This window comes from Anomaloglossus baeobatrachus, chromosome 5, assembly GCF_048569485.1.
Source record: "Anomaloglossus baeobatrachus isolate aAnoBae1 chromosome 5, aAnoBae1.hap1, whole genome shotgun sequence".
Lineage (NCBI taxonomy): Eukaryota > Metazoa > Chordata > Amphibia > Anura > Aromobatidae > Anomaloglossus > Anomaloglossus baeobatrachus.
Genome location: NC_134357.1, coordinates 298,473,065 through 298,499,771, shown reverse-complemented (window position 1 = coordinate 298,499,771; position 26,707 = coordinate 298,473,065). Strand labels below are relative to the sequence as shown.

Below are 26,707 nucleotides of genomic sequence, written 5' to 3'. Positions count from 1 at the left end.
AGACCAATGTTACCCTATGGGCGATGGCACACATGCGTAAAATCACACAAAACGTGTGTCCGTGTGGTAAGTACGTGTGTGCGTTTTCCCGCACGGAAGACATGTCCGTTATTGTCCGTCAACACGCAGGCACGGACCTGCTAAAGTCTATGGGTCCGTGCCTGCACGGACAGCACACGTAGCATGTCCATGTTCAGCACGTATCGTCCGTGTGCTTTTTTAATCCAAACATCAGCAACACTTGTTTCCAATCTATCAGGTCAATTGTCAAATTGTCAAATGTCCTGATGTTTCAATTGGTGATGCACAAGGCCAAAGATGTTGTCAAAGGACGTGATGGTGATATAGCAGTATGCTTGAAATTTAGGTGGAAATTTGCGCATTTCTCCATAAAGAATATTAAAATGGCCATGCGTCTTCCTTAGCTTGACAAGGGGGTGGATCCACATCATTTTTCCAACAGGTGGTTCATATTCAAGCATATGTCTCCTAACCCCAAATCTCCTAGATATCAACCATAGCAAATACATGGTTGCTTCATTGGAGAGAGACATTTTGGAGTCAGTCTAATGAGTGGAAGAGCCTAAAAACAATGATTTGAAATGTTTTTAAACCTTATCCACCGATGAGGGACGGAAATTGACCAATTAACAACACCAGGATCTCATGATGACGGATTAACAACGTTATTTGGGTAAGAATGCGGACCTCTAGAAACGGACGGCACACGGATTGCATACGTACGTATTTTATGCCAATACGGATATTCCACACGTATACACGGAGAGCATACGCCATCACACGGATGTCATACGTACGGGAGAAACGCCCCTAAAAAAGGAACACGGACTCGAAAAACGGAACGTGAGACACGTACGTTTTTTATGCAGAAGTGTGTTTTAGGCCTAAAAAAAAGCACAGCGGGCATGAGATTTCTAGAATTCCTGTCTACTGTTGGAACAATCATTGTGTGGTGACAGGCTACTTTTACCCCCCTTGTGATTGATTTTAAAACCCTTTTAATGTATTTCTTGTAAGGAGTTGTGGTGACGAAAAAGGTGCAATTCTGGGCTTTCATTTAATTATTATCTGGTAGCCTTAGGGAACTTGAACCTTCGATTGTCTGATTGCTTGTACTATATACTGAATTATACTATTGTGTATACACCATAGAGCAGTGATGGCGAACCTATGGCACGCGTGCCACCAGGGGCACGCAGAGCCCACTCTGCTGGCACGTGTGCTGTCGCCTGATCCTGCCGCTTTGATCTGCTGGTGCAGTCGCGCCGGCAGATCAAAGCTGTGTTGGAGCGGAGGAGACATTTCTCCTCGCTCTGACACTCCTCCTCCCCCAGGCTGCAGGTGTTGCCTAGGAGACGGAGGAGCGTCAGCGGCGTAATGAGGTCTTCTGGCCGCGTGGGAACTGAGGACCCAGCGGCGGAGCGTGTGCAGGGAGGTAAGTTGTGTGTTGTGGGGTGGGGGTGGGGGAATGCACATGCCAGCGTGGGGGTGGGGGAATGCACATGCCAGCATGGGGTGGGGGTGGGGGAACGCACATGCCAGCATGAGGTGGGGGTGGGGGAACGCACATGCCAGCATGGGTTGGGGGTGGGAGAACGCACATGCCAGCATGGGTTGGGGGTGGGAGAACGCACATGCCAGCATGGGTTGGGGGTGGGGGAACGCACATGCCAGCATGGGTTGGGGGTGGGGGAACGCACATGCCAGCATGGGTTGGGGGTGGGGGAACGCACATGCCAGCATGGGTTGGGGGTGGGGGAACGCACATGCCAGCATGGGTTGGGGGTGGGGGAACTCACATGCCAGCATGGGGTGGGGGAGGGGGAACACTCATGCCAGCATGGGGGGGTGACATGCATGTCAGGATGGGGGGGAAGCATGCTTGCCAGCATGGGGGGGGACATGCATGCCAGGATGGGGTACAATGCATGCCAGGATGGGGTACAATGCATGCCAGGATGGGGAACAATGCATGCCAGGATGGGGAAAATATACATGCCAGGATGTGGAAACATGCTTGCCAGGATGGAGGAAACATGCATGCCAGGATGGAGGAAACATGCATGCCAGGATGGAGGAAACATGCATGCCAGGATGGAGGAAACATGCATGCCAGGATGGAGGAAACATGCATGCCAGGATGGAGAAAACATGCATGCCAGGATGGAGGAAACATGCCACGATAGGGTACATTTACCAGGAAGGGGGACATTTACCTGGATGGGGGTAAATTAACCAGGATTGGGAACATTTACCAGGATGGAGGACTTTTACCAGGAATGGGGTACATGCCGGGATGGGGGAACATTACAAGGATGGGGGAACATGCCAGAATAAGGTACATTTACCAGGATGGAGGACATTTACCAGGATGAGGTATATTTACCAGGATTGGGCCATGATGGGGACAAATATACCAGAATGTAGGAAATATATATCAGGATTGGGGACATGTTTACCAGGAAGTGGCCGAGGAAGGGGACATAACTACACAATGAAAGGGGAGGGGAGCAACTCGTACGTCTTTATGGGATTTCAAGATGTTCAGACTGAAATATAGATGTGGATTACAGGGTGAAATCTGATTGCATTCCAGGCTAAAATAATCTGTCTAATGGGCTGCAATTTTTTCCAGAGAGATCAATCCAACTGCTGTGTCTGGAAAGGGCAGGGGCTCAGCTTCAATGTGTGGTAAGCACGAATGAGCGTGATGCCCCCTGCTGAAGAGAAGAGAAGACGGCAAAGGTAAGGTTAAAATCAACTATTTACATAATAGGATTGGTTGGCACTTCAGAAAAAAAATTGGGTTTAGGGCTACAGTTTGGGCACTCGGCCTGTAAAAGGTTCGCCATGACTGCCATAGAGCATTTAATGTAAATCGTGGTCTCCTATGAAGCTCAGCCTGTGGTTGGGCTTCACATGAGAACCAAGATGGCAGTCACAGGGGCCTTTGGCAAGCTCCCAGCTGCCATAGTAACACTGATGGGAGCTAGTGTGCACGCACATCGTCTAGTATTAGCAGTATCTAAATGGTTTCCAGCAGCAAAGCTACAGCCACTACTGGTAGCGACAGATGGCAGCTATACAGCATAGCTGGTATTTACTGAGTATGGATAGAGCTCAGCTCCCTCTTCATGTTTGGGGATACTGGTATGGAGTTAGGCTATGTGGGCACACTGCAGTTTTGTTTCTTCAGCAATAAAATTCACCTTTTGGCAGAAAAAAGCATCTCTGGCCAAAAAAAAGCATCAAAAAACGCATGTGTTTTTGACGCGTTTATGGTGCATTTTTGCATTTTTTCACTATATTCAATGGAAAAACTCAGGCTAAAACACAAAGAAATGACATGCTGCTTCTTTTTCTGCATTCAAAATTGCAGACAAAAAAGTAGCAACCTCTCTGAATTCTCATAGACTTTGCTCGTTAAGGAAAAACATGCAGTTTAGGGCAACAAACAGCACCAAAAATGCATCAAAACTACACTGTGCGCACAGGGCCTTACAGTTATGCGGTAAAGGGGGCTTTACACGCTACGACATCGCTAATGCGAAGTTGTTGGGGTCACAGAATTGGTGACGCACATCCGGCCGCATTAGCGATGCCGTTGCGTGTGACACCTATGAGCGATTTTGCATCGTCGCAAATACGTGCAAAATCGCTCATCGGTGATATGGGGGTCCATTCTCTAATATCGTTACTGCAGCAGTAACAAAGTTGTTCCTCGTTCCTGCGGCAGCACACATCGATCCGTGTGACACCGCAGGAACGAGGAAGCTCTCCTTACCTGCCTCCCAGCCGCTATGCGGAAGTAAGGAGGTGGGCGGGATGTTACGTCCCGCTCATTTCCGCGCCTCCGCTTATATTGGGCGGCGGTTCAGTGACGCAGCTGTGACGTTGAACGAACCCCCTCTTAGAAAGCAGGCGGTTCGCCGGTCACAGCGACGTCGCCGGGCAGGTAAGTACGTGTGACGGGTCTGGGCAATGTTGTGCGGCACGGGCAGCGATTTTCCCGTGTCGCACAACAGATGGGGGCGGGTACCCACGCTAGTGATATCGGTACCGATATCGCAGCGTGTAAAGCCCGCTTAAGAAGCTAAACTCCTTGCAATGACGGTCAGGGCTTTACATTTACATAATCGCGCTTCTTATATCACACAACAGACTTTTCAGTGAATATTTCCTTACTGTTCTAGAAGGTAAAGGTCCGGCACCCAGAAGTAGGACAATGGAATTGAAATATGGCTTATATTACAGAACTGTTGAGGATTCCATGATAAGAAATCATTTTTCCACGTCTGCAAACAAAAAATATTTATTTTCAGAGAGAATAGTACAAATGTGTATTTAATAAAGACCAAAGAAATATGAAAAAGTTCTCTTACCGAATGTATCCAAAAATACGATGTCATGGTCTGTGTCTTCTCAACCTAAAAAATAAGACACATGTGCCAAGAAAACACATAATAGATAGTGAACTAATATTGTTAGAAATCTCTGTTATTCTGTTAACCTGGACTTACAGCTTTATAAGGCTTCATTCACATGTCAGTAAATTTGCATTAGGGTGCGCTCACACGAACATATGACTCGCACGATTATCGGATCGCATCACCCAGCGCGGCTGGCCTCTCTCCTGACAGGAGTGGGTCTGCTGCATGTATTTCTATGTCTGTATTTCTATGTCCAGAGAGTGTGCGGCTGTGCCAGGTGATGCCGATGCGAGACTCGCCGAGTCACTCGCAAGTGTGACTCCAGCCTTAGGTGGGCTTTGCACGTTGCGACATTGCAAGCCGATGCTGCGATGTCGCACGCGACAGTCCCCGCCCCAGTCGCAGGTACGATATCTTGTGATAGCTGGCGTAGCGAAAATTATCGCTACGCCAGCTTCACATGCACTCACCTGCCCTGCGACCGTTGCTCTGGCCGGCGACCCGCCTCCTTCCTAAGGGGGCGGGTCGTGCGGCGTCATAGCGACGTCACACGGCAGGCGGCCAATAGCGGCGGAGGGGCGGAGATGAGCAGGATGTAAAAATCCCGCCCACCTCCTTCCTTCCATAGCCGCCGACGGCAGGTAAGGTGATTTTCCTCGCTCCTGCGGCTTTACACACAGCGATGTGTGCTGCCGCAGGAACGAGGAACTACATCGTACCTGTCGTGGCACCGGCATTATGAAAATGTCGGAGTCTGCAACGATGATACGATAACGACGCTTTTGCGCTCGTTCATCGTATCATCTAGGATTTACACACTACGACATCGCAAGTGACGCCGGATGTGCGTCACTTTCGATTTGACCCCACCGACATCGCACTTGCGATGTCGTAGTGTGCAAAGCCGCCCTTAGTGTTTATATGCCAAAACCAGGAGTGGAATTTACAGAGAAAACCTATAATTGGAAGATTGTCACCTGTTCTGTGTTTTGGAGACTCTCTCGGTATTCGCATACAACTACTGATGAAACACTGATCAAAAATACTAATGTGTGAATAAAGCATAAGTGACAGATGGATACACTTAGTGGAAATCAATTTTTAATTCCTTTTCTGTTATTCAATGTTTCTGCATTTGTTTTAGTATATTATTCACAGGGCCGTATTTGCCACTAGGCACCCGTGGTCCCGTGCCTAGGGCGGCACGTTGCGAGGGGCGGCACTTTCTGGCAGCAAAAAAAAAAAAAAAAAAAAAAAAAAACAAATATATATAAATTTTTTTTTTTTTACATCCCCGCCCCCCGTCTCTCCCTCCGTTACACTCGGCTGTGTTCCGGGGGGGGGGGTTGGGAGGGAGGACAGGCGCACTTCTGCTGTCTATTTAAATACATGGCGGGCGCCAGGCATAGTGAGCTGACTAACCCCGGAAGTTCCATGGCCTGCACTTCCGGGGTCAGAGGCGCGCGGGCGCGACAGTCAGCTCACTGCCCCGTGCTGCAGCGTCCAATCCTGCAGATGACAGCTAGAGCAGGGCGGCGATCACCGGAGCAGGTAAGGCAGAGGCAGAGCCTAGAATGTATGGGCACCTTACAGGTTAGTTGATGATCGTTGCAAATTGCGATGCCTCTTTTTGTCCACTGTAATCATGCAAGGGGAGGCTGGGGGGAGAGAGGCTGAGGCTGGGGGAGGCTGGGAAGAGAGAGAGGCTGGGGGGAGGCTGGGAAGAGAGAGAGGCTGGGAAGAGAGAGAGAGGCTGAGGCTGGGAAGAGAGAGGCTGGGAAGAGAGAGGCTGAGGGGAGGCTGGGAAGAGAGAGAGGCTGAGGCTGGGAAGAGAGAGAGACTGAGACTGGGGGGAGGCTGGGAAGAGAGGCTGAGGCTGGGGGGAGGCTGGGAAGAGAGAGAGGCTGAGGCTGGGCGGAGGCTGGGAAGAGAGAGAGGCTGGGAAGAGAAAGAGGCTGAGGCTGGGGGGAGTCTGGGAAGAGAGGGAGGCTGAGGCTGGGGGGAGAGAGGCTGAGGCTGGGGGGAGAGAGAGGCTAAGGCTGGGGGGAGAGAGAGGCTAAGGCTGGGGGGAGAGAGAGGCTGAAGCTGGGGGGAGGCTGGGAGAAGAGAGGCTGATTCTGGGGGAGGCAGGGAGGGGGAGGCTGATGCTGGGGGAGGAGGGAGGCTGAGGCTGGGGGAGGAGGGAAGCTGAGGCTGGGGGAGGCTGATGCTGGGGGAGGCTGGGAGGAGAGAGGCTGATGCTGGGGGAGGCTGGGAGGGTGAGGCTTGGAGGAGGGAAGCTGATGCTGAGGGAGGCTTGGAGGAGGGAGGCTGATGCTGAGGGAGGAGGGAGGCTGATGCTGGGGGAGGCTGGGAGGAGAGAGGGTGAGGCTTGGAGGAGGGAAGCTGATGCTGAGGGAGGCTTGGAGGAGGGAGGCTGATGCTGGGGGAGGCTGGGAGGAGGAAGGCTGATGCTGGGGAGGCTGGGAGGAGGGAGGCTGATGCTGGGGGAGGCTGGGAGGAGGGAGGCTGAGGCTGGGGGAGGCTGGGAGGAGGGAGGCTGAGGCTGGGAGGAGAGAGGCTGATGCTGGGGGAGGCTGGGAGGGGGAAAGTGAGGCTTGGAGGAGGGAGGCTGATGCTGAGGGAGGCTGGGAGGAGGGAGGCTGATGCTTGGGGAGGCTGGGAGGGGGAGGGGGAGGCTTGGAGGAGGGAGGCTGATGAGGAGGGAGGCTGATGAGGAGGGAGGCTGATGCTGGGGGAGGCTGGGAGAAGGGAGGCTGATGCTGGGGGAGGCTGATGCTGGGGGAGGCTGATGCTGGGGGAGGCTGATGCTGGGGGAGGCTGGGAGGAGGGAGGCTGATGCTGGGGGAGGCTGGGAGGAGGGAGGCTGATGCTGGGGGAGGCTGGGAGGAGGGAGGCTGATGCTGGGGGAGGCTGATGCTGAGGGAGGCTGATGCTGTGGGAGGCTGGGAGGAGAGAGGCTTATGCTGGGGGAGGCTGGGAGGAGAGAGGCTGATGCTGGGGGAGGCTGGGAGGAGAGAGGCTGATGCTGGGGGAGGCTGATGCTGGGGGAGGCTGGGAGGCGGGAGGCTGATGCTGGGGGAGGCTGATGCTGAGGGAGGCTGATGCTGGGGGAGGCTGGGAAAAGGGAGGCTGATGCTGGGGGAGGCTGGGAGAAGGGAAGCTGATGCTGGGGGAGGCTGGGAGGAGGGAGGCTGATGCTGGGAGGAGGGAGGCTGATGCTGGGGGAGGCTGGGAGGAGGGAGGCTGATGCTGGGAGGAGGGAGGCTGATGCTGTGGGAGGCTGGGGGAGAGAGGCTGATGCTGGGGGAGGCTGAGAGGGGGAGGCTTGGAGGAGGGAGGCTGATGCTGGGAGGAGGGAGGCTGATGCTGGGAGGAGGGAGGCTGATGCTGGGAGCAGGGAGGCTGATGCTGGGGGAGGCTGGGAGGAGAGAGGCTGATGCTGGAGGAGGCTCATGCTGGGGGAGGCTGGGAGGAGAAAGGCTGATGCTGGAGGAGGCTCATGCTGGGGGAGGCTGGGAGGAGAGAGGCTGATGCTGGAGGAGGCTCATGCTGGGGGAGGCTGGGAGGAGAGAGGCTGATGCTGGGGTAAGCTGGGAGCAGGGAGGCTGATGCTGAGGGAGGCTGGGGGGAGAGAGGCTGATGCTGGGGGACGCTGGGGGGAGAGAGGCTGATGCTGGGGGACGCTGGGGGGAGAGAGGTTGTTGCTGGGGGAGAGGCTGCTGCTGGAGGCGGGGGGAGAGAGGCTGCTGCTGGGGGAATGGGAGAGAGGGACCAATGCTAGAGACAGAGGACAAGGGTTGAGGGATACAGCAATGACAATATCGATGGGGGGGGAGTGTAAGGACTCAGAATAAGAGGGGGGCAGCATTGGGAGCTCATTATGGAGAAGGGGCAGCATGTGTGGGCTCAGTATGGAGTGGAACAATGTAGGGGGAGTCAATATCAAGAGTGGGGTAGTGTGTGTGTGTGTGTGTGTGTGTGTGTGTGTCTCAGCATAAGCGCTAGTGTGGTGGTCTTAGTATGATGAATGGGGCAGCATGGAGGTGTCATTATGGAAAAGAGGAAGGCAGCATTAGGAGCTCATGGAGAGGGGCAGCATGCACGGGACACTGTGAGGAGGGGGCAGCATGCACGGGACATTGTGAGGAGGGGGCAGCATGCATGGGACACTGTGAGGAGGGGGCAGCACGCATGGGACATTGTGAGGAGGGGGCAGCACGCATGGGACATTGTGAGGAGGGGGCAGCATGCATGGGACACTGAGAGGAGGGGGCAGCACGCATGGGACATTGTGAGGAGGGGGCAACATGCATGGGACAATGTTAGGAGGGGGCAGCATGCATGGGACACTGTGAGGAGGGGGCAGCATGCATGGGACACTGTGAGGAGGGGGCAGCATGCATGGGACACTGTGAGGAGGGGGCAGCATGCATGGGACACTGTGAGGAGGGGGCAGCATGCATGGGACACTGTGAGGAGGGGGCAGCATGCATGGGACACTGTGAGGAGGGGGTAGCATGCATGGGACATTGTGAGGAGGGGGCAGCATGCATGGGACATTGTGAGGAGGGGGCAGCATGCATGGGACACTGTGAGGAGGGGGCAGCATGCATGGGACATTGTTAGGAGGGAGCAGCATGCATGGGACACTGTGAGGAGGGGGCAGCATGCATGGGACACTGTGAGGAGGGGGCAGCATGCATGGGACATTGTGAGGAGGGGGCAGCATGCATGGGACATTGTTAGGAGGGAGCAGCATGCATGGGACATTGTGAGGAGGGGCAGCATGCATGGGACATTGTGAGGAGGGGGCAGCATGCATGGGACATTGTTAGGAGGGAGCAGCATGCATGGGACATTGTGAGGAGGGGGCAGCATGCATGGGACATTGTGAGGAGGGGGCAGCATGCATGGGACATTGTGAGGAGGGGGCAGCATGCATGGGACATTGTGAGGAGGGGGTAGCATGCATGGGACACTGTGAGGAGGGGGCAGCATGCATGGGACACTGTGAGGAGGGGGCAGCATGCATGGGACATTGTGAGGAGGGGGCAGCATGCATGGGACATTGTGAGGAGGGGGCAGCATGCATGGGACACTGTGAGGAGGGGGCAGCATGCATGGGACATTATGAGGAGGGGGCAGCATGCATGGGACACTGTGAGGAGGGGGCAGCATGCATGGGACACTGTGAGGAGGGGGCAGCATGCATGGGACACTGTGAGGAGGGGGCAGCATGCATGGGACACTGTGAGGAGGGGGCAGCATGCATGGGACACTGTGAGGAGGGGGCAGCATGCATGGGACACTGTGAGGAGGGGGCAGCATGCATGGGACACTGTGAGGAGGGGGCAGCATGCATGGGACCCTGTGAGGAGGGGGCAGCATGCATGGGACACTGTGAGGAGGGGGCAGCATGCATGGGACACTGTGAGGAGGGGGCAGCATGCATGGGACACTGTGAGGAGGGGGCAGCATGCATGGGACACTGTGAGGAGGGGGCAGCATGCATGGGACCCTGTGAGGAGGGGGCAGCATGCATGGGACACTGTGAGGAGGGGGCAGCATGCATGGGACACTGTGAGGAGTGGGCAGCATGCATGGGACACTGTGAGGAGGGGGCAGCATGCATGGGACACTGTGAGGAGGGGGCAGCATGCATGGGACACTGTGAGGAGGGGGCAGCATGCATGGGACATTGTGAGGAGGGGGCAGCATGCATGGGACATTGTGAGGAGGGGGCAGCATGCATGGGACATTGTGAGGAGGGGGCAGCATGCATGGGACATTGTGAGGAGGGGGCAGCATGCATGGGACATTGTGAGGAGGGGGCAGCATGATGTGAGGTCAATGTGCAGATCATATTTCATAATTGAGGAAGGTGTGGTGGGTATAATTTATAAGGGAGGGCAGTGTGTAGTTTATTAGGGGCAGTGTGACAGTCACAGTATATAAGTGGGGACGGTGTGGTGGGAATATTTTATACTCATGCTATGTTTTGATGTGCCCGTGGTGATCCCCATTGGGGGGGGGGGTTAGTGGCCTTCGTTTCTCATTGATACTTTTTAGGCTATGTGCGCACGTTGCGCAAATACATGCAGTTACGCTGCGCTTTGTAGCGCAGCGTAACTGCATGCGTCCTGCGTCCCCTGCACAGTCTATGGAGATTGTGCAGGGGCCGTGCGCACATGGCGCTTTAGAGCGCACCGCTTCAGCTACTGCCGAAGCGCTGCGTAAAAAGAAGTGACATGTCACTTCTTTCCTGCGCTTTGCCGGCAGCTCCTGCTCTGTCTATGGCAGGAGCTGCAGGCAGAGCGCATGGAATCGGCGCTCACTACGGACATTTTCTGCAGCGATTAGAAGCGCACATGTGCTCTTCAGATCGCTGCAGAAATTTCTGCAGTGAACTGTACGCAACGTGCGCACATAGCCTTAAAGTGTTTTACAGAGTAGATCTGCCTTAAACAGATGTCGTGTGCGAAAACTCAGTTTTACGTTGTCAATAAGGGGCGCGACCACTTAAAGTGCCTAGGGCAGCATGAAGGCAAAATACAGCCCTGATTATTCAATTAAACCGTCAACTACATTTTTTTTATTGTTATTTTTTTTTTTTGATGTGGTTTTTTTTTTGTTATTATGCATGGGGCTGTTTATGATTTATACATTATTAGGATTTTTTTATTGTTATATTAGGGATAGTATGGATAAAAAAAGCTCTATATTGCATTAATATTTTTTTTATATATAAAATTAAATAAAAAAAATATTAAAATTAAAATTATTAAATTAAATATTAAATTGAAGTTAACTATGAAATTATAGGCGATTCCAACTGCTATATAAGAAAGGGTTCTTTACAGTTAGAGCAGTCAGACTGTGTTAGGCTCTGTCCGCACGTTGCGTCGGAGTACCTGCAGTTTATTCTGCACGTTTTCCTTCCCTTGGTTTTTGACCAAATGGCTTTTGACCATTTTTTAGCGCTAAAAACGCATGTGTATTTACCGCGTTTTTAGTGCGTTTTCAGCGCTTTTTACCTGCGTTTTCACCTGCGTTTCTGCAGATGCGTTTTGTAGATCAAGACACTGAGAAATAAAATTGAAATAGTCAAAAAGAATGAAAAAAGAGAAAAAAAGGATAAAATTAACTTTTAATAAAACTATATGGAAAATTATCAATTTTAATGAAATAATAGTGGTTATGCACATTTTAACAGAAAAATAGGTAAAGTTTATTATTTTTTAGCATTTAAATTTTCGGTTATTGTGTGTGTGTAAAGGAACATTAGAACCCTTTAATTTTTGGCCAGAAAAGCATGCGTTTTTGGAGCCAAAAACGCAGTGGAAAAGCAGGTAAAAAGCATGAAAAACGCAGGAATTGTGCTTTTGGTTGCATTTTGCCATTTCTCATTGACTCCAATGTTAAGGAAACGCTGCAGAAATGGCAAAAACAACTGACATGCTGCTTCTTTTTCAGCATGGTTTTTGACCCAAAATATGCAAATTAAACGCTGCAGAAAAAAAAGCAAAGTGCAGACAGGATTTCTGCTTTTCCCATAGACTTTGCTGGAAAACAAAAACGCATGCGTTTTAGCGCAAAAACGCTGCAGAAACACGGTAAACAACGCAACGTGCGGACATAGCCTAATGCCTTACCACAAGAGGTAGTAATGGCTGACACTATAACAACTTTTAAAAAAGGGCTGGATGATTTCCTCAGTACATACAGTCAGGGCCAGAAATATTTGGACAGTGACACAAGTTTTGTTATTTTAGCTGTTTACAAAAACATGTTCAGAAATACAATTATATATATAATATGGGCTGAAAGTGCACACTCCCAGTTGCAATATGAGAGTTTTCACATCCAAATCGGAGAAAGGGTTTAGGAATCATAGCTCTGTAATGCATAGCCTCCTCTTTTTCAAGGGACCAAAAGTAATTGGACAAGGGACTCTAAGGGCTGCAATTAACTCTGAAGGCGTCTCCCTCGTTAACCTGTAATCAATGAAGTAGTTAAAAGGTCTGGGGTTGATTACAGGTGTGTGGTTTTGCATTTGGGAGCTGTTGCTGTGACCAGACAACATGCGGTCTAAGGAACTCTCAATTGAGGTGAAGCAGAACATCCTGAGGCTGAAAAAAAAGAAAAAATCCACCAGAGAGATAGCAGACATGCTTGGAGTAGCAAAATCAACAGTCGGGTACATTCTGAGAAAAAAGGAATTGACTGGTGAGCTTGGGAACTCAAAAAGGCCTGGGCGTCCACGGATGACAACAGTGGTGGATGATCGCCGCATACTTTCTTTGGTGAAGAAGAACCCGTTCACAACATCAACTGAAGTCCAGAACACTCTCAGTGAAGTAGGTGTATCTGTCTCTAAGTCAACAGTAAAGAGAAGACTCCATGAAAGTAAATACAAAGGGTTCACATCTAGATGCAAACCATTCATCAATTCCAAAAATAGACAGGCCAGAGTTAAATTTGCTGAAAAACACCTCATGAAGCCAGCTCAGTTCTGGAAAAGTATTCTATGGACAGATGAGACAAAGATCAACCTGTACCAGAATGATGGGAAGAAAAAAGTTTGGAGAAGAAAGGGAACGGCACATGATCCAAGGCACATCACATCCTCTGAAAAACATGGTGGAGGCAACGTGATGGCATGGGCATGCATGGCTTTCAATGGCACTGGGTCACTTGTGTTTATTGATGACATAACAGCAGACAAGAGTAGCCGGATGAATTCTGAAGTGTACCGGGATATACGTTCAGCCCAGATTCAGCCAAATGCCGCAAAGTTGATCGGACGGCGCTTCATAGTACAGATGAACAATGACCCCAAGCATACAGCCAAAGCTACCCAGGAGTTCATGAGTGCAAAAAAGTGGAACATTCTGCAATGGCCAAGTCAATCACCAGATCTTAACCCAATTGAGCATGCATTTCACTTGCTCAAATCCAGACTTAAGATGGAAAGACCCACAAACAAGCAAGACCTGAAGGCTGCGGCTGTAAAGGCCTGGCAAAGCATTAAGAAGGAGGAAAGCCAGCGTTTGGTGATGTCCATGGGTTCCAGACTTAAGGCAGTGATTGCCTCCAAAGGATTCGCAACAAAATATTGAAAATAAAAATATTTTGTTTGGGTTTGGTTTATTTGTCCAATTACTTTTGACCTCCTAAAATGTGGAGTGTTTGTAAAGAAATGTGTACAATTCCTACAATTTCTATCAGATATTTTTGTTCAAACCTTCAAATTAAACGTTACAATCTGCACTTGAATTCTGTTGTAGAGGTTTCATTTCAAATCCAATGTGGTGGCATGCAGAGCCCAACTCGCGAAAATTGTGTCACTGTCCAAATATTTCTGGACCTAACTGTACAACATTGTTGGTTATAAGTGACTTAGTGACAAAATGTAGAATTGGTGGAAGAAGGCTGAACTAGATGGACCTACGTCTTTTTTCAACCTTTGTAACTATGTAAATTACGAAATTTATATTAACATAAACTATCATAATAGATGCTTTATTTTGTTCTGATGACTTAGATTCAAAATATCTATAGTTCTTTGTTACGGGCTGCTATGGCAACCATATGTACTTGTGTGGCACCCCTGAGGCTTCAGTCGCCACAGGGTACTGCACCTAACCAGAGGTGCAGTATTTATCCGGGGTACGGAGGAGCTCATTGCCGGTAAACCACAATTCACCAAAACACACAGTTAGTTGCCCTCTCACCGGACTGGGTTAGGGTAGGGTCATTTGGATGGTCACCGCAAGGTATGGGACCTCCCACTCACTAGTTCAGAATACTGGGGGCGGAGCTAGACAACAAGGAAGAAGGCGACATACACACACAATGAGTGCAGTCAGTGACGGTTAGTCAGCAAGAGGGGAACAAGTGAGGCGTGGGGAGAACACGGTTGCTGAGGGGAGAGCTGCACCATAGCTTCCTCAGTACCGAGCGCCCAGAACAGGGTGCGGAGCCCTAGGCTTGTGGGCACTGCATGTCCCGCTAGCAGAATCGGCCGGGCAGAGGATTTCAAGTCTTCTGGCCCACACAATGCACCCGGGGCACAGCAGCATATAGAGCCAGGAGTCGTGACAAAAGAGCAGCACCAGTAACGGACTCGTGCTGCCTGCCATACGGGACAGGAACGGAGTCCATCCAAATACTCGGGTTCCTGTGTAGCTTCAAGTCACAGGGACCCACACAACATGGCGCAAGTAGGAAGGACTCACATCAACAAACACCGGTTCTGACCTCCGAACTATCCGGGATCGGCTGGAGCACATGACAGCGGAGTCCGACAGTCCAAAGGCGGTGACATTTCAGTAAGTAGAGAACTTAAACTGCAACCCCTGAGTCATCCAATCCTTCTCGCGCCCGGCGCTCCTTTAATAGAGTGGACTACTACTACTCCCAACATCCCTGGGGCCTGAGCTCTGCCTGTGGAGAGCTGCACCAACCCAGCTGCGCTACCATCTGCCCGAGAGGACATCTTCCGCTGCAGCGGCTCCTATGTTAGTCGCAAACCACAGGTGGCATCACAAATACAAACTCTCCTCCCCTGTAAATAACCCTTCCATCTTTATTGACACCGCCGGGGTCAAGGAACCGGGCCTGGCCACTGTGACATCCCACTCCCTACACCGGTGACGAGTAACCCCCAAGACCCCGTGGGCATGACACTTGCACGGGTAGTGTAATTTTTGTTTATTTGTATTTGATTTTATGATCTTTTTTGTTTTTGTCTATTTTTTATTTTTATCTTTTATATTATTTTTGTGTATTTTAACATATTGGAGCTGATTTACTAAATTGGACGAGTGCAATGAGAGAAAAGATAGCATTGCACTTGAACCAATCTTATTCAGTGATCATCTTCGAGGTTTTCCTCAGCTGTATTTGGATTGAGTGAGGATAGAATTACAACATGTTGCGTATGACCACGTATAATGCAAGTCAATAGGTGTGAGAAAAATATTGGACGGCACACAGACCTTCTGTATAGCGTCCTATTATTATGCACACATGTCAAAGGAAGAAAAAACTAATGTAAAGATATAGGTAGATAAATGATAGTAAGATATTAGATAGCTAGAATAGATAAATATCCTGCAGATAGAGTATATAATTTCACAACCCCCCTACATATTATAAACTTGCACCCTTTAGCGTCTTTCATGTGGCATTAAAGGGTGTTTAAGCTTTTTTTTTTTAACTTAATAATTACGGTAAATAAATAATTTTAAAAAATGACGAGGGGGGTCCCCTTATTTTATGAAACCACCAAGGGTAAAGCAGACAGCTCTAAGCTGATATTATTAGGCTGGGAAGCTCCATGGTTACTGGGTCCTTCCCAGCCTAAAACTACCAGACCACAGCCTTCCCATAAGTGGTACCAATGCACCAATTCTGGAGCTTCACCTCGGTTCTTCCCAATTGCCCTTGTGACTTGGCAATAGGCTAATGGTAGTTGGGGCTAATATCAGCTGTGAATTGTCCCAAAACTTAGTTGCCATCAAGACCTGACGTTAGTAATGAAGAGATGTCACCCCCATTTCTAACTCCGTAAGTAAAATGAAAAACACACCCAAAAATAGTTTATTTTAAAAAATAGTCCCGACGTTTTCCCTGGTTCACCAACTTACTTAAGCAAAAAAAAAAAATCCCATGCAGGTGTGACATAGTTCAGGTAAACTAACGTAGGCAGGTGTAGTCTGCAAGTGTAAACCTTAAAAACAGAGAAATAATTCACCAATTTGTTAGAAAGCAATGTTCCCATGCAGGTCCGGCATAGTCTAGTGACGCGCCCACGGGGTCCCTGGGTTCACCACTCGTCACCGGGCCGGTGATGTTTAGGCTTGTTACAGCGGCCTGGCCCAGTTCCGTGACACTACCGGTGTCACTAAAGAGGATGGGGGGTTGGGGGATGAAGGGAGTAGTTATTTCGTGACGCCACCTGTGGTATGCGGCTATAAGGGAAGCCGCTGCTGCGGAAGGTCTCTCTCTTCTGGGGCGGATAGTAACGCAGCTCAGATGTTGCAGCTCCCCACAGGTAGAGCTAGGTCCCAAGGAGGATGATGGTGGTAGTAGTAGCTGATGGTGCCGTAGCGCGAGGCACCGGCAGGGATGGGGACGACACCACGAATTGCAGTTCAAGTTCTTTACTCACTGTAATGTTGTTACCGTTGGAGTGCTGGTTTCCACCATGATGGACCTCCGTCGATCCTGGATAATTTGGGGGTCACTGCCGGTGTAGTGAAGGATGAGCCTTTCTCCAACCTAGGTTTAGAGGACCCGGGTTCCAAGCCGTGGGCGCCCAGGTTTGCTTCCTGCCTCAGCGATGTGATGTTGCCTGTGGTCCCGACTTGTGGTACCGTGGTCCCGACTTGACTCCTTGCCTGTCTTGAGCGGACTATGTGTAAATGTTGCTTCTTCTTCCTCCCTGTCTAGCTCCACCTCCCAGGTGCTAACTAGTGAGTATAAAGTCCCATTCCCATGACAGCCACCTCCATCATCTACCCTAGCCTATGTTTGGCTACTAAGCTATGTGTATGGATGAAATGTGATCACACCAGCAATGAAACTTCTCCTTACCCGAAATGAATACTGCACCCTAAGTGAGGCGCAGTAACATGTGGCGACTGAACCCTCAGGGGCGCCACACTAGCGCTTCCCATGATGTTTCCCGACTCTGTCCATCAAAAGCTATTGAACATTGTTCTGAGGCTCCATTGGCTTTGAGCAGCAGTTACTCCCACTTCACAATGCACTCTGCGAGACCCAGCGCCTGTGAAAAGCGGTGACATCAGTAACAAAGGGTACCATGGGCTTGAAGTGGCTGCTGCCCAAAGCCTTTGATTGGTGAAGTCAGGGAACATTGTGGGAAACGCTGGACTACATTAGACCTGTTGGGAAGTTTGCTTTCTAATAAATTGGTGAATGAGGGACAATCTCTTGTTTTGATTTCTCGCTTTTTATGTTTTTTCAGATTTTAATTTGCGGACTACGTTGGATTCCCTGGACTACTTCAGACCTGCATGTGTTGTTTTTTTTAAATAAATTGGTGAGCTGGGGAAAATGCTTGTGAGTGTCTTTTTTAAATAAACTATTTTTGTGTGTGTGTTTTTTTCTTTTTGCTCGCTGGGTTAGTCATAGGGGTGTCTTATAGACATCTCTCCATTACCAGGGCTTAATGCCTACCTGTATTTTTTGACAATTCATAGCTGCTATTAACCTTAACTACCATCACCCCGATTGCCAACACTCCAGGGCAATTGGGAAGAGCTGATTCGAAGTGCCAGAATAGGCACATCTAATGTGATGCGTCACTTCTGCGGCCTGGTAGTTTTAGGCTTGGAAGGGATCAATAACCATGGACCTTGTCTTAGTTTTTGGGATGAGAATTGGAGCGATTATTTATTTGCAAGTGGGATTGAGGCCTTAAGTGGATTGTCCGATCTAAATTCACAAGGCTTCAGTCTCTAAAGGGTGCTTTACATGAGACGACGGATCGTGCGATGCATCGTTGGGGTCACAGTTTTCGTGACGCACATCTGGCATCATACACGACGTCGTCTCGTGTGAAACCTCTGAGCGACGCAGTATCGCTCACAAATCGTGAGTCGTGTACTCGTCGCTCAGTTTTATAATATCGTTTATTTTTACTTGTGCCGGTTGTTCATCGTTCCCGTGGCAGCACACGTCGCTCCGTGTGACACCCCGGGAACGATGAACTCTGCTTACCTGCGTCCCGCGGCACCCGCCGGCTATGTGGAAGGAAGAAGGTGGGCGGGATGTTTACATCCCGCTCATCTCCGCCCCTCCGCTTCTATTGGCTGGCGGCTGTGTGACGTCGCTGTGACACCGAACGTCCCTCCCCATTCAGGAAGTGGACGTTCGCCGCCCACAGCGAGGTCGCTCAGCAGGTAAGTACATGTGATGGGGGTTTCCCGACTTTGTGCGACACGGGCAGCGATTTGCCCGTGACGCACAAACGACGGGGGCGGGTACGATCGATTGTGAAATCGCACAATCGGTCGTCCCGTGTAAAGCAGGCTTAAGTGTTCGCTCACATTAGCGTTTAAATCAGATTAATGCAATGTGAGAAAATGTTGCATAGCTCTCAGACCAATGTTAATCAATAAGAGAGAACAGATCTGCAATTTTTTTCTTAAGTCAATTTAGCATGAACCAAAAATCACACCACGTATATGTATCTACAGGTGCGTGTGAAACATCACACTGCACTGATGTCATCTGAGTGCAGTCTGATATACGCCGAGACAGACAGTGGAGAAGATGGAGAAATGTCATCAGCATATTGCATTGAATGCTCTCACATTAGGAAATATACCACAGTGTAACCCCGGCCTAAGGCTGGGGTCATGTGAGCGTATAAAAAAAAAATCGGTCTGATTTTCATCCAGAAAAGTAGAACATTTTTTTCTCACTTGTCATCTGTGTGCTGTCTGTGTGCAATTCGTTTTTTCTCAGCAACTATTATTCATTTACAGTGTTCTATGTTACTCAATGGTATTGTACCCTTAAAAACTGGATGTCACTAGGATGGGACCGTGAGGCATCTGATTTTTTCCCCACATCCATTAACTTGAATAAGTGAGTATCATCCGATTTACGAGTTCACTCATGCTGTAATTTTTTCCCATGCTCAACACAGCTGGAAAAAAAAAATCGCAGATCTGCACTGACTCAAAGAGGTCTGAGTGCAATAGGTCTGAGTGCAATATCTTTTTTCATTATATTGCACTCGTTCGATTAATACGCCCGTGTGAGTAAGCCCTAAATATGGATATCGCATACTCTCAACCACATGATCGTCGTTCCTGGCACTGACACTGGCTAATCCTCACAACTCACAGTGCGTGTGATGTAAGGATTCACAATCCTGCAGTCGCATAGCGGGACTGTAGACTTGATCATTTAGACTGGACAACCCCTTGAATTTGCAGCACATTTAACTATACAGACAAAAAAAAGACTTACATGCCAATGCTTGGAACTTAAAAAACAAAAAGCAGAAAAAACCCAAATGCTAAATATTTTTTGAGGTGTTTTGCATATCAGAATGGCCATTCTGATACCTGCCCAGTAGCCACGTCACAGAAACCACATTGTACTGGGTCCTACTTTATATTACTACCTCTTTCATGTTTAAAAAACACATATATGTTGCTTTGGAAACTGGACAACAGATGGAGTATAACTTGCTTCTGTGACGCCCTGGACTAGCCAGGTAGTCACATACATACCAACATACACCCCCCCACCCTAGGCAGTTACAACAGTCAGACAAAAACCCTTGTTGCCTCCCTCCAGGGCCTGATGTCCACACCAGGTGGGGCGTAGCCAGGCAGTTGGCCCCACCCACCGAGGAGTTCACAGGCCTGGAGGCGGGAAAAGTGTCAGTTCAGTCTTGGAGGTGAAAGTGAGAGGCGTAAACACTTGAGGTGTCTGGGTAGGAGCCCAGGCACTGACAGCAAGGTTGGCAGACGGTGGTGACCGTCTGCAGGAGTTGGTGGAACTCCGCAGAGCCGTAAGGACCGGGGTCGGGCGTCGGCCTGCCGGTACCGGACCGGGGAACGGAGTGAAGCTAAGCACACATACAGGGCCATCGGACCCCGACCAGGCTTGGAGCCGCCGTCAATAGTCAAATCCGAGTGTGACAGGAACCCCAGGGGTTTCCTAACAACCAAGTCCCGATTGAAGGCAACCGTCCACCCAGAGAGGATATACAGCCACCGCCACAGGCTAGAGATCCAAGGGCCAGCGCCTGCAGGCAAAACGGGCTCCTACGGCGCCTATACACCGGGGAGCGGACTACCGGTGGGCAACCACAGGAGTCAGAACATTTCTAAAAGGTGCAGGGAAAGACAGCCACCATCAGCCGTCCGGGGAGAGCACAACAACAACACTGCAGCCGTCTGCGGGACCCGTCCATCTGGCTGTTTTGGTTTACCAACGACTCTGTCAGTGATTGTCTGAGTGAGTACACCAGTGCCGTCCGGCACTGCGCCGTGCAGTCCCTGCACCCCAGCCATCCGGCCTCCCCGTTACACCTCCGGGCCCCGGGATCACCAACACCCTACCCACGGAGGGGACAACATCCTAGCTGCACCCTACCATCTCTCCCGGGATACCCGTTACCAGCAGCGGTGGTGCCATCATCACCACGTCCCGTGGGTGGCGTCACGAACAATCTCCCTAACCAAACCATCCCTTTTCACTCACGGGCGAGGAGCGCTGCTCGAGCGTGGTGAGCGCGTCCCCACCGCCTGCGAAACTTCTTTATTTTAGTTAGTCCCGTCTTTGACAGCTGACAGCTGACCTTGTGCTAGATTCCGGCAGGAGCAATATTATTGTTACATATAAAAATGATGGCATAGGTTTAACACTAGAAGTCCCAGAGAGAGGTCATTTAACATTTCTACCATTGAAACCCTATGGAGCTCGAAATTCCTGGGACTTCTAGTGTTAAAGCCCACAACCATCACACCATTCCTGCCCATCTGCCTGCTTGGGAATTGCTCTGCTAGCATTGTTGTTTTTCCATAAAACATGCTCTCACCACAGCCAGGATGGAGACAAACACTGTGTCCACTGAGACTATCAATGGCTTTGTCCAGTCATTTTTTGGGATGGTCATTAATAGCAGATGTTCACGTTCTGTGATATTGAGATACTCGACCACATCATAGTGCTTGCAGGTCTCATTTTGCAATGTACCAGGCAGGTAACCTAGAAGGGCAGATGAAAAAGGGAGAGAATGGATTGCATGAGGATTGTACATGACAAGGAGTATAGGCAAGTCATGCATGATGTATCCCATTAAAAGCCCCCCCATTCCTTCCAAAATAACCAGACTGCACACAAACATTGGATTAAATTGTCTACAGCAGATAAATAAATCTAGAAAATGGAGGGTTGGTCCTCAAAGACCCATACATTAGACATGTAGAAAATATTCATCCCCCGCTCAGGTTGTATCTTGCCTCTAGCCACTTTGCACCAGCTCAGAGGGACCTATTAACCTACCGACAATTAAACATAAATCACTACCCCGGGCCTTTCATCGCCTTAAACTGGGATTATTTTTCTACTCGTCACTAGAGATGTAGAGACTCGGAGTTAGGGCTCGGAAAATGACGTAATAATCCCCGTGGTGAGTGTTGTTCTGTGCTTGAGTCTGAGAAATTACCTGCATTGTCCGCACTGCTGGAAATGTTTGTTCGTCGCAAATTAGGCTTACATTGAGCGTACCGAGATGTTTTATTCATGGAGAATTAATAATAATAATAAAAAAAACACATCACCCATCCACCTCCAGAAGTATTTTGTTTTAGGCCCATAGCAAAACATTTCTGGAGGTGGGTGGGCAGTGTGGCTTTTTTTTCTCAAGTTTTCGTGAACAAAACATCTCAGTACACTGAATGAAAGCCTAATTTGGGACAAACAAACACTTCCAGCAACGCAGACAATGCAGATAATCCCTCAGACATGAGCACAGTCAATACTCACCATGGGCATTTTTACGTAGTTTTCCAAGCTTAAACCCAGAGCCTCGACCCTGAGGTTCTTTCATCTTTATTCGTCACCACTTGATTAAATTCCCCTGTGAGAACCAGAGCCAATTGGGCTACCCTCCACCAAACTGCGATTGGCAACCTCCACCAACTCCAAAAATTTTTTTTGGAAAACATCAATAGATGGCTTGACTATCAACTCCAGCCTCTTGTGAGGAATCTTCCTTCCTACATTCAAGACACTGGAGAGTTTCCCAAACGGATTGACGGTCTGTATATTGGCGGTGACTCGTTGTTGGTGTGTTGTGATGTAGAGTCCCTATACACCAGCATCCGACATGCTGACGGAATTGAGGCAGTTAAATTTTATCTTAATACCACACAACTGTCTCCACAATTTGTTGAGCTACTGTTGCGACTGTTGGAGTTCTCTCTTACACATAATTTTTTTGTTTTTAAGGGGTATTTTTACCTGCAGCTCCAGGGTACAGCGATGGGCGCTTCTTTTGCGCCCGCGTATGCTAATTTGTTCCTGGGGCTGTGGGAGAGAGACCTCCCCCTGCCAGATTGTCTCTCGTCGATGGGCCGTGTCCTTTTATGGACACGGTACATCGACGATATTTTCCTAATCTGGCAGGGGACTTCTGATTTCCTTTTGTTATTTATTCAAGAGATGAACTCCAACACTCGCAACATCTACCTTACTCACCAATACTCTCCCGATTCTGTGGCATTTCTTGATGTTCTGGTGTATAGGGACTCTGAGGATTTTTTACAGACCAATTTATATCGGAAAGCCACAGCCACCAACACATTACTTCATGCGTCTTCGTTTCACCCGCCATATATGATCAAATCCGTACCCGTCGGACAATTCCTGCGTATTCGCAGGCTGTGTTCCAACGACAGTGATTTTGAGAAACAGTCTGTTGAGTTGACCAAGCGTTTTGTTGAGAGGGGATACAGCAAGCGTACGATCAAGCATGCATATCATCGTGCAAAATATTCGATTAGAAATGATTTGCTGTATTCCATGAAACCCAACAAGAACGTTACCTCAGTGAGATTTATTACTGATTACTGTTCCGAACATAATGCTATTCGACAAGTTTTGATGAAGTCTTGGCCTATTTTGCAAGCCGATCCAATTCTGGCTAAGATTTTACCCCATCAACCACAGATTACAGTGCGCAGAGCCAAGAACCTTAAAGATTTTCTTGTCCGCAGTCTCCATGATCCCAATCCCTCACAACAATTGTTTTTGAAAAATCCATCAATTAGGGGTGGGAGCTTTCCTTGTGATAAATGCGTTGCTTGCCCTAATGTATCACGCACTGACACATTTAGTAATTCTTCAGCTACAAAGACCTTTAAAATTCTGAAGAGAATTACTTGCCAATCTAAATGTGTGATATATTATGGTGTTTGTCCTTGCCCAAAAATCTATATTGGTCTCACGACTCGGCAACTAAAAGTTCGTGTTCGTGAACACATTCTAGGAATATAGGCCGCCCGGGATATCAGTGATGTGAACACCCTTAAAACAATTCCTAAGCATTTCAAATTATTTCATGGATCGGATTCTGGGAAATTCATGGTCCGTGGTATTGATATGCTGGATATAGATATACGGGGTGGCCGGGTTAGTCAGAGACTGGGACAATTGGAGACGCGGTGGATCTGGCGTCTGTGTACGGTTCAGCCCCATGGCCTTAATGAGCATATGAGCTTTATTCCTTTTCTATAAAGCTTGTTTCTCCCTTTGTTTTATTTGTTTTTAACTTGTTTTTATTATATTTCTTTAGGCCACTTTTCTTCTCCTTTTTTCTTCATTTGGTTTTCTGTATCTATAATGCCGATATTGGAAGAAGACACTACGAATTTTCCCTTGGCTACATATACATGACGATCTCTACAACAAGTGATACTGTGCTTTTTGAAATTTGTATATCGTTATTTTATAATTGGCAATTAATGTATTAGTATCGTACTGTCGCAGGTTACTGTATGTAACTGTATTTGACTATAAAGATGGTTATTAGACTATGCTGTTTATAATGACTGCTGGATCATGTAATTGCATTTTCTTTTCTTTTTATGAGAGATTATATTGTTGGCGGGCAGCTACACACGATCACACTATTTTTACTATTTTTGCTACGATCTGTAGATACCTATCTTACCACACTCTTTTGAGTGCTCTTGATAGTTTTGGTACAAGCAATTTTTTCTGATTATATGATTCCAATTTTATTGCTGGTGTGGCCCTGTGTGGCAGCCTGATTTACAGTTGTATCATGTGACAACTTTGTTCAGATACGCTGATTTATATCCTTATTAATGCAACCTGCTATAATACTGATAGTGTGTTCATGATATATATCACTTAACTGCCTTATGATTGCTATGTGCAGTGTGTCTTCTTCTTTGGATATTTGGCTGTGCAGATATACCGCATCCTTTTCTCTCACCGTATTGTTGCAGTGTACGCATGCGTGGCCTGTCAGGATTTCTCGCGCTCTCAGCCGCGTCTCTATGGTTACGTGGACGCCGGGTTCACCCAGCGTTCGTGTATCCATGACGCGTCTGTGAGGCGGGACTTCCGGTCGGCCGGTCTCTTGTGCGTCACCTTGCTGCCCAATCGGTGAGAGTGGTGGCCTATATCTACCTCACTTCCCCTGTGTTAGTTCACGCCCCCTGACGAAGGTTTACACCGAAATGCGCATTGGGCGCATTCCACTGCAGTTATCTTCATCCTAGGTAATATGTTAGTCCTGAATTGTGGGTTTATAGGTACCGGCTTCTGCTAATTTAATTCTGGATAAATGCTTATATCCCGTATATCCTTGTGCATTCTATGGGCAAAGTAAATGATGGATATTTTTCTGTGACAAAGTCCACGGACTGTAATGTGCTCCATGTTCAACCTTTGAGCAGCCCTTGTGGTTTGTTCTACCATATACAGCTCCTGATTTCTTTGGTGTGCATGTGAGTATAATTGAATCTAAATTGAGGGATATTGAGCATATCACATCGTGATTTCTATTGTCCCAGATATATATGGCAGTCCTGCTTGGCAAGCAATTTCTGTCTATTAACTGAAGGATAATGCTCATATCCCGTATATTTTATTCTACCATGCACTTCATGGGTAATTGAAGGACATTCTGTGTGACTACGTCCACAGATTATATAGCGCTCTATGGGCTGTGCTTTGAGCTGCGTATGTGGTTTTTTCATCAGATACTGCTCTTGATTTCTCTTCCATGCATGTGAGGATTACTGAGTTTTTATACTCTTCCAGGGACATTGATGGTTCCCCTTTTTGATATATTAAAATGATCTGTTGATAGTGGTTATATCATATCCTCTATGCACCCTATGAGTTATTGCTATGCAATTTATGAGACTATGTCCATGAATTAAGTATATAACCCATGATTTGAACCTGGAGCAATTTATGTGGTTTCCACAGTATATATAACTTTTTTCACTGTGTGCATATAGGGAGAATTGAATTGTGTATATTATTAAGGGATATTTATAAAGTAAATATATAGAAGAAATAAACTCTTTTATATTTCAAGCAGATTTTATTATTTGACGGTGCATATGTGCTCATAATCTTGACGCTATGTAATGTTTTGCACAATTAGTGCATATGTTAATTGCAGTGATGTATGCCGGGTTTGACTCCCTTTTCCTGTCCGCACTTTTATTAATAAAATATAATTGGACCTATTTGGATCGCCTCTTGTTCTTTGTCTTTTTTTCAACTCCAAAAAATACAGAGCAATGCTGTGCTAGCTTCGTACACTGTCTACAGCCAACCAATGTGGTAGCTGTAAACAGCTAATCTGTGCCATGTGTCAGACCCCCACTGATTTGGAAAGGTCATCAAAATCTAAGTACTGGACAACCCTTTTATCCACAGCTATGAAAATGATAGAGGTGTTAAAGAGACTCTGTGCTATTCCTCTGTTTTTCATCCTAGAAATGTATGACACTATCCCCTCAGTTCTTCGTGTCAAACTTTTTACAGACACATTCTGCTGTATAACGCCCATTTGTTAAAGTGGGGATCTGAAGGCTGAATAAATTTCAATCTAAATCCCTATTTATTTGTGTCCTCAAGCTAAATTAATTTTTAATATGGCTGTATTAAAAGTTTCCTACCCTTCCCTGACTACACAATCCAACTACTATTGATTTTTTTTCCCTTACTTCCTGTCTGATGACACTTCGTATGAGAATCCCAGTGCATGCTGGGATACTAAAACAAAGCATCATCAGAGCAGGAGGCAGAAGCTACAATCACAGTCACAACATCTGCCTCCTCCCTGAAACGAAGCATCATTAGTGATGCTTGTTTCAGGGACGCATGTGTCCCTGTTATGTCCCTCCCTGTTTGCTGTGCACTGTGCAATCTGCACAGTGACAGCGTCTGCTCTGTTGACACCTCAGACTCAACATAGAGCAGCACGCACTGTAAGTGAGCTCAGGGTACCTGGTAGAGTGCAGAAACCAGCGCCATACCCACATTGACATCTACTGATCTGAGCTAAAAACAGAGGGGACACTGTCACTGTGCAGATCGCACAGTGCACACCAAGCAGAGAGGGACAGAGCTGCCCCTGAAACAAGCATCATTGATGAAGCTTCGTTTCAGGGAAGGGGTAGGCGCTGTGACAGTGACTGCATTGAACC

At 48.3% G+C, this 26,707-nt stretch overlaps 1 protein-coding gene across 1 annotated transcript in view; it reads right to left on the bottom strand.

Annotated features, from left to right (window-relative positions):
* Positions 1-26,707, bottom strand: part of LOC142311321 (5-hydroxytryptamine receptor 3A-like) — a 75,056-nt gene that overhangs the window by 30,324 nt on the left and 18,025 nt on the right. Inside the window, exons 2-4 of the mRNA XM_075349633.1 lie at positions 21,046-21,215; positions 4,404-4,448; positions 4,207-4,316 (exon numbers count right to left, since the gene is read on the bottom strand). Of these exons, the coding sequence (XP_075205748.1) occupies positions 4,207-4,316; positions 4,404-4,448; positions 21,046-21,215 (325 nt within the window). The remainder of the gene's footprint in view (positions 1-4,206; positions 4,317-4,403; positions 4,449-21,045; positions 21,216-26,707) is intronic.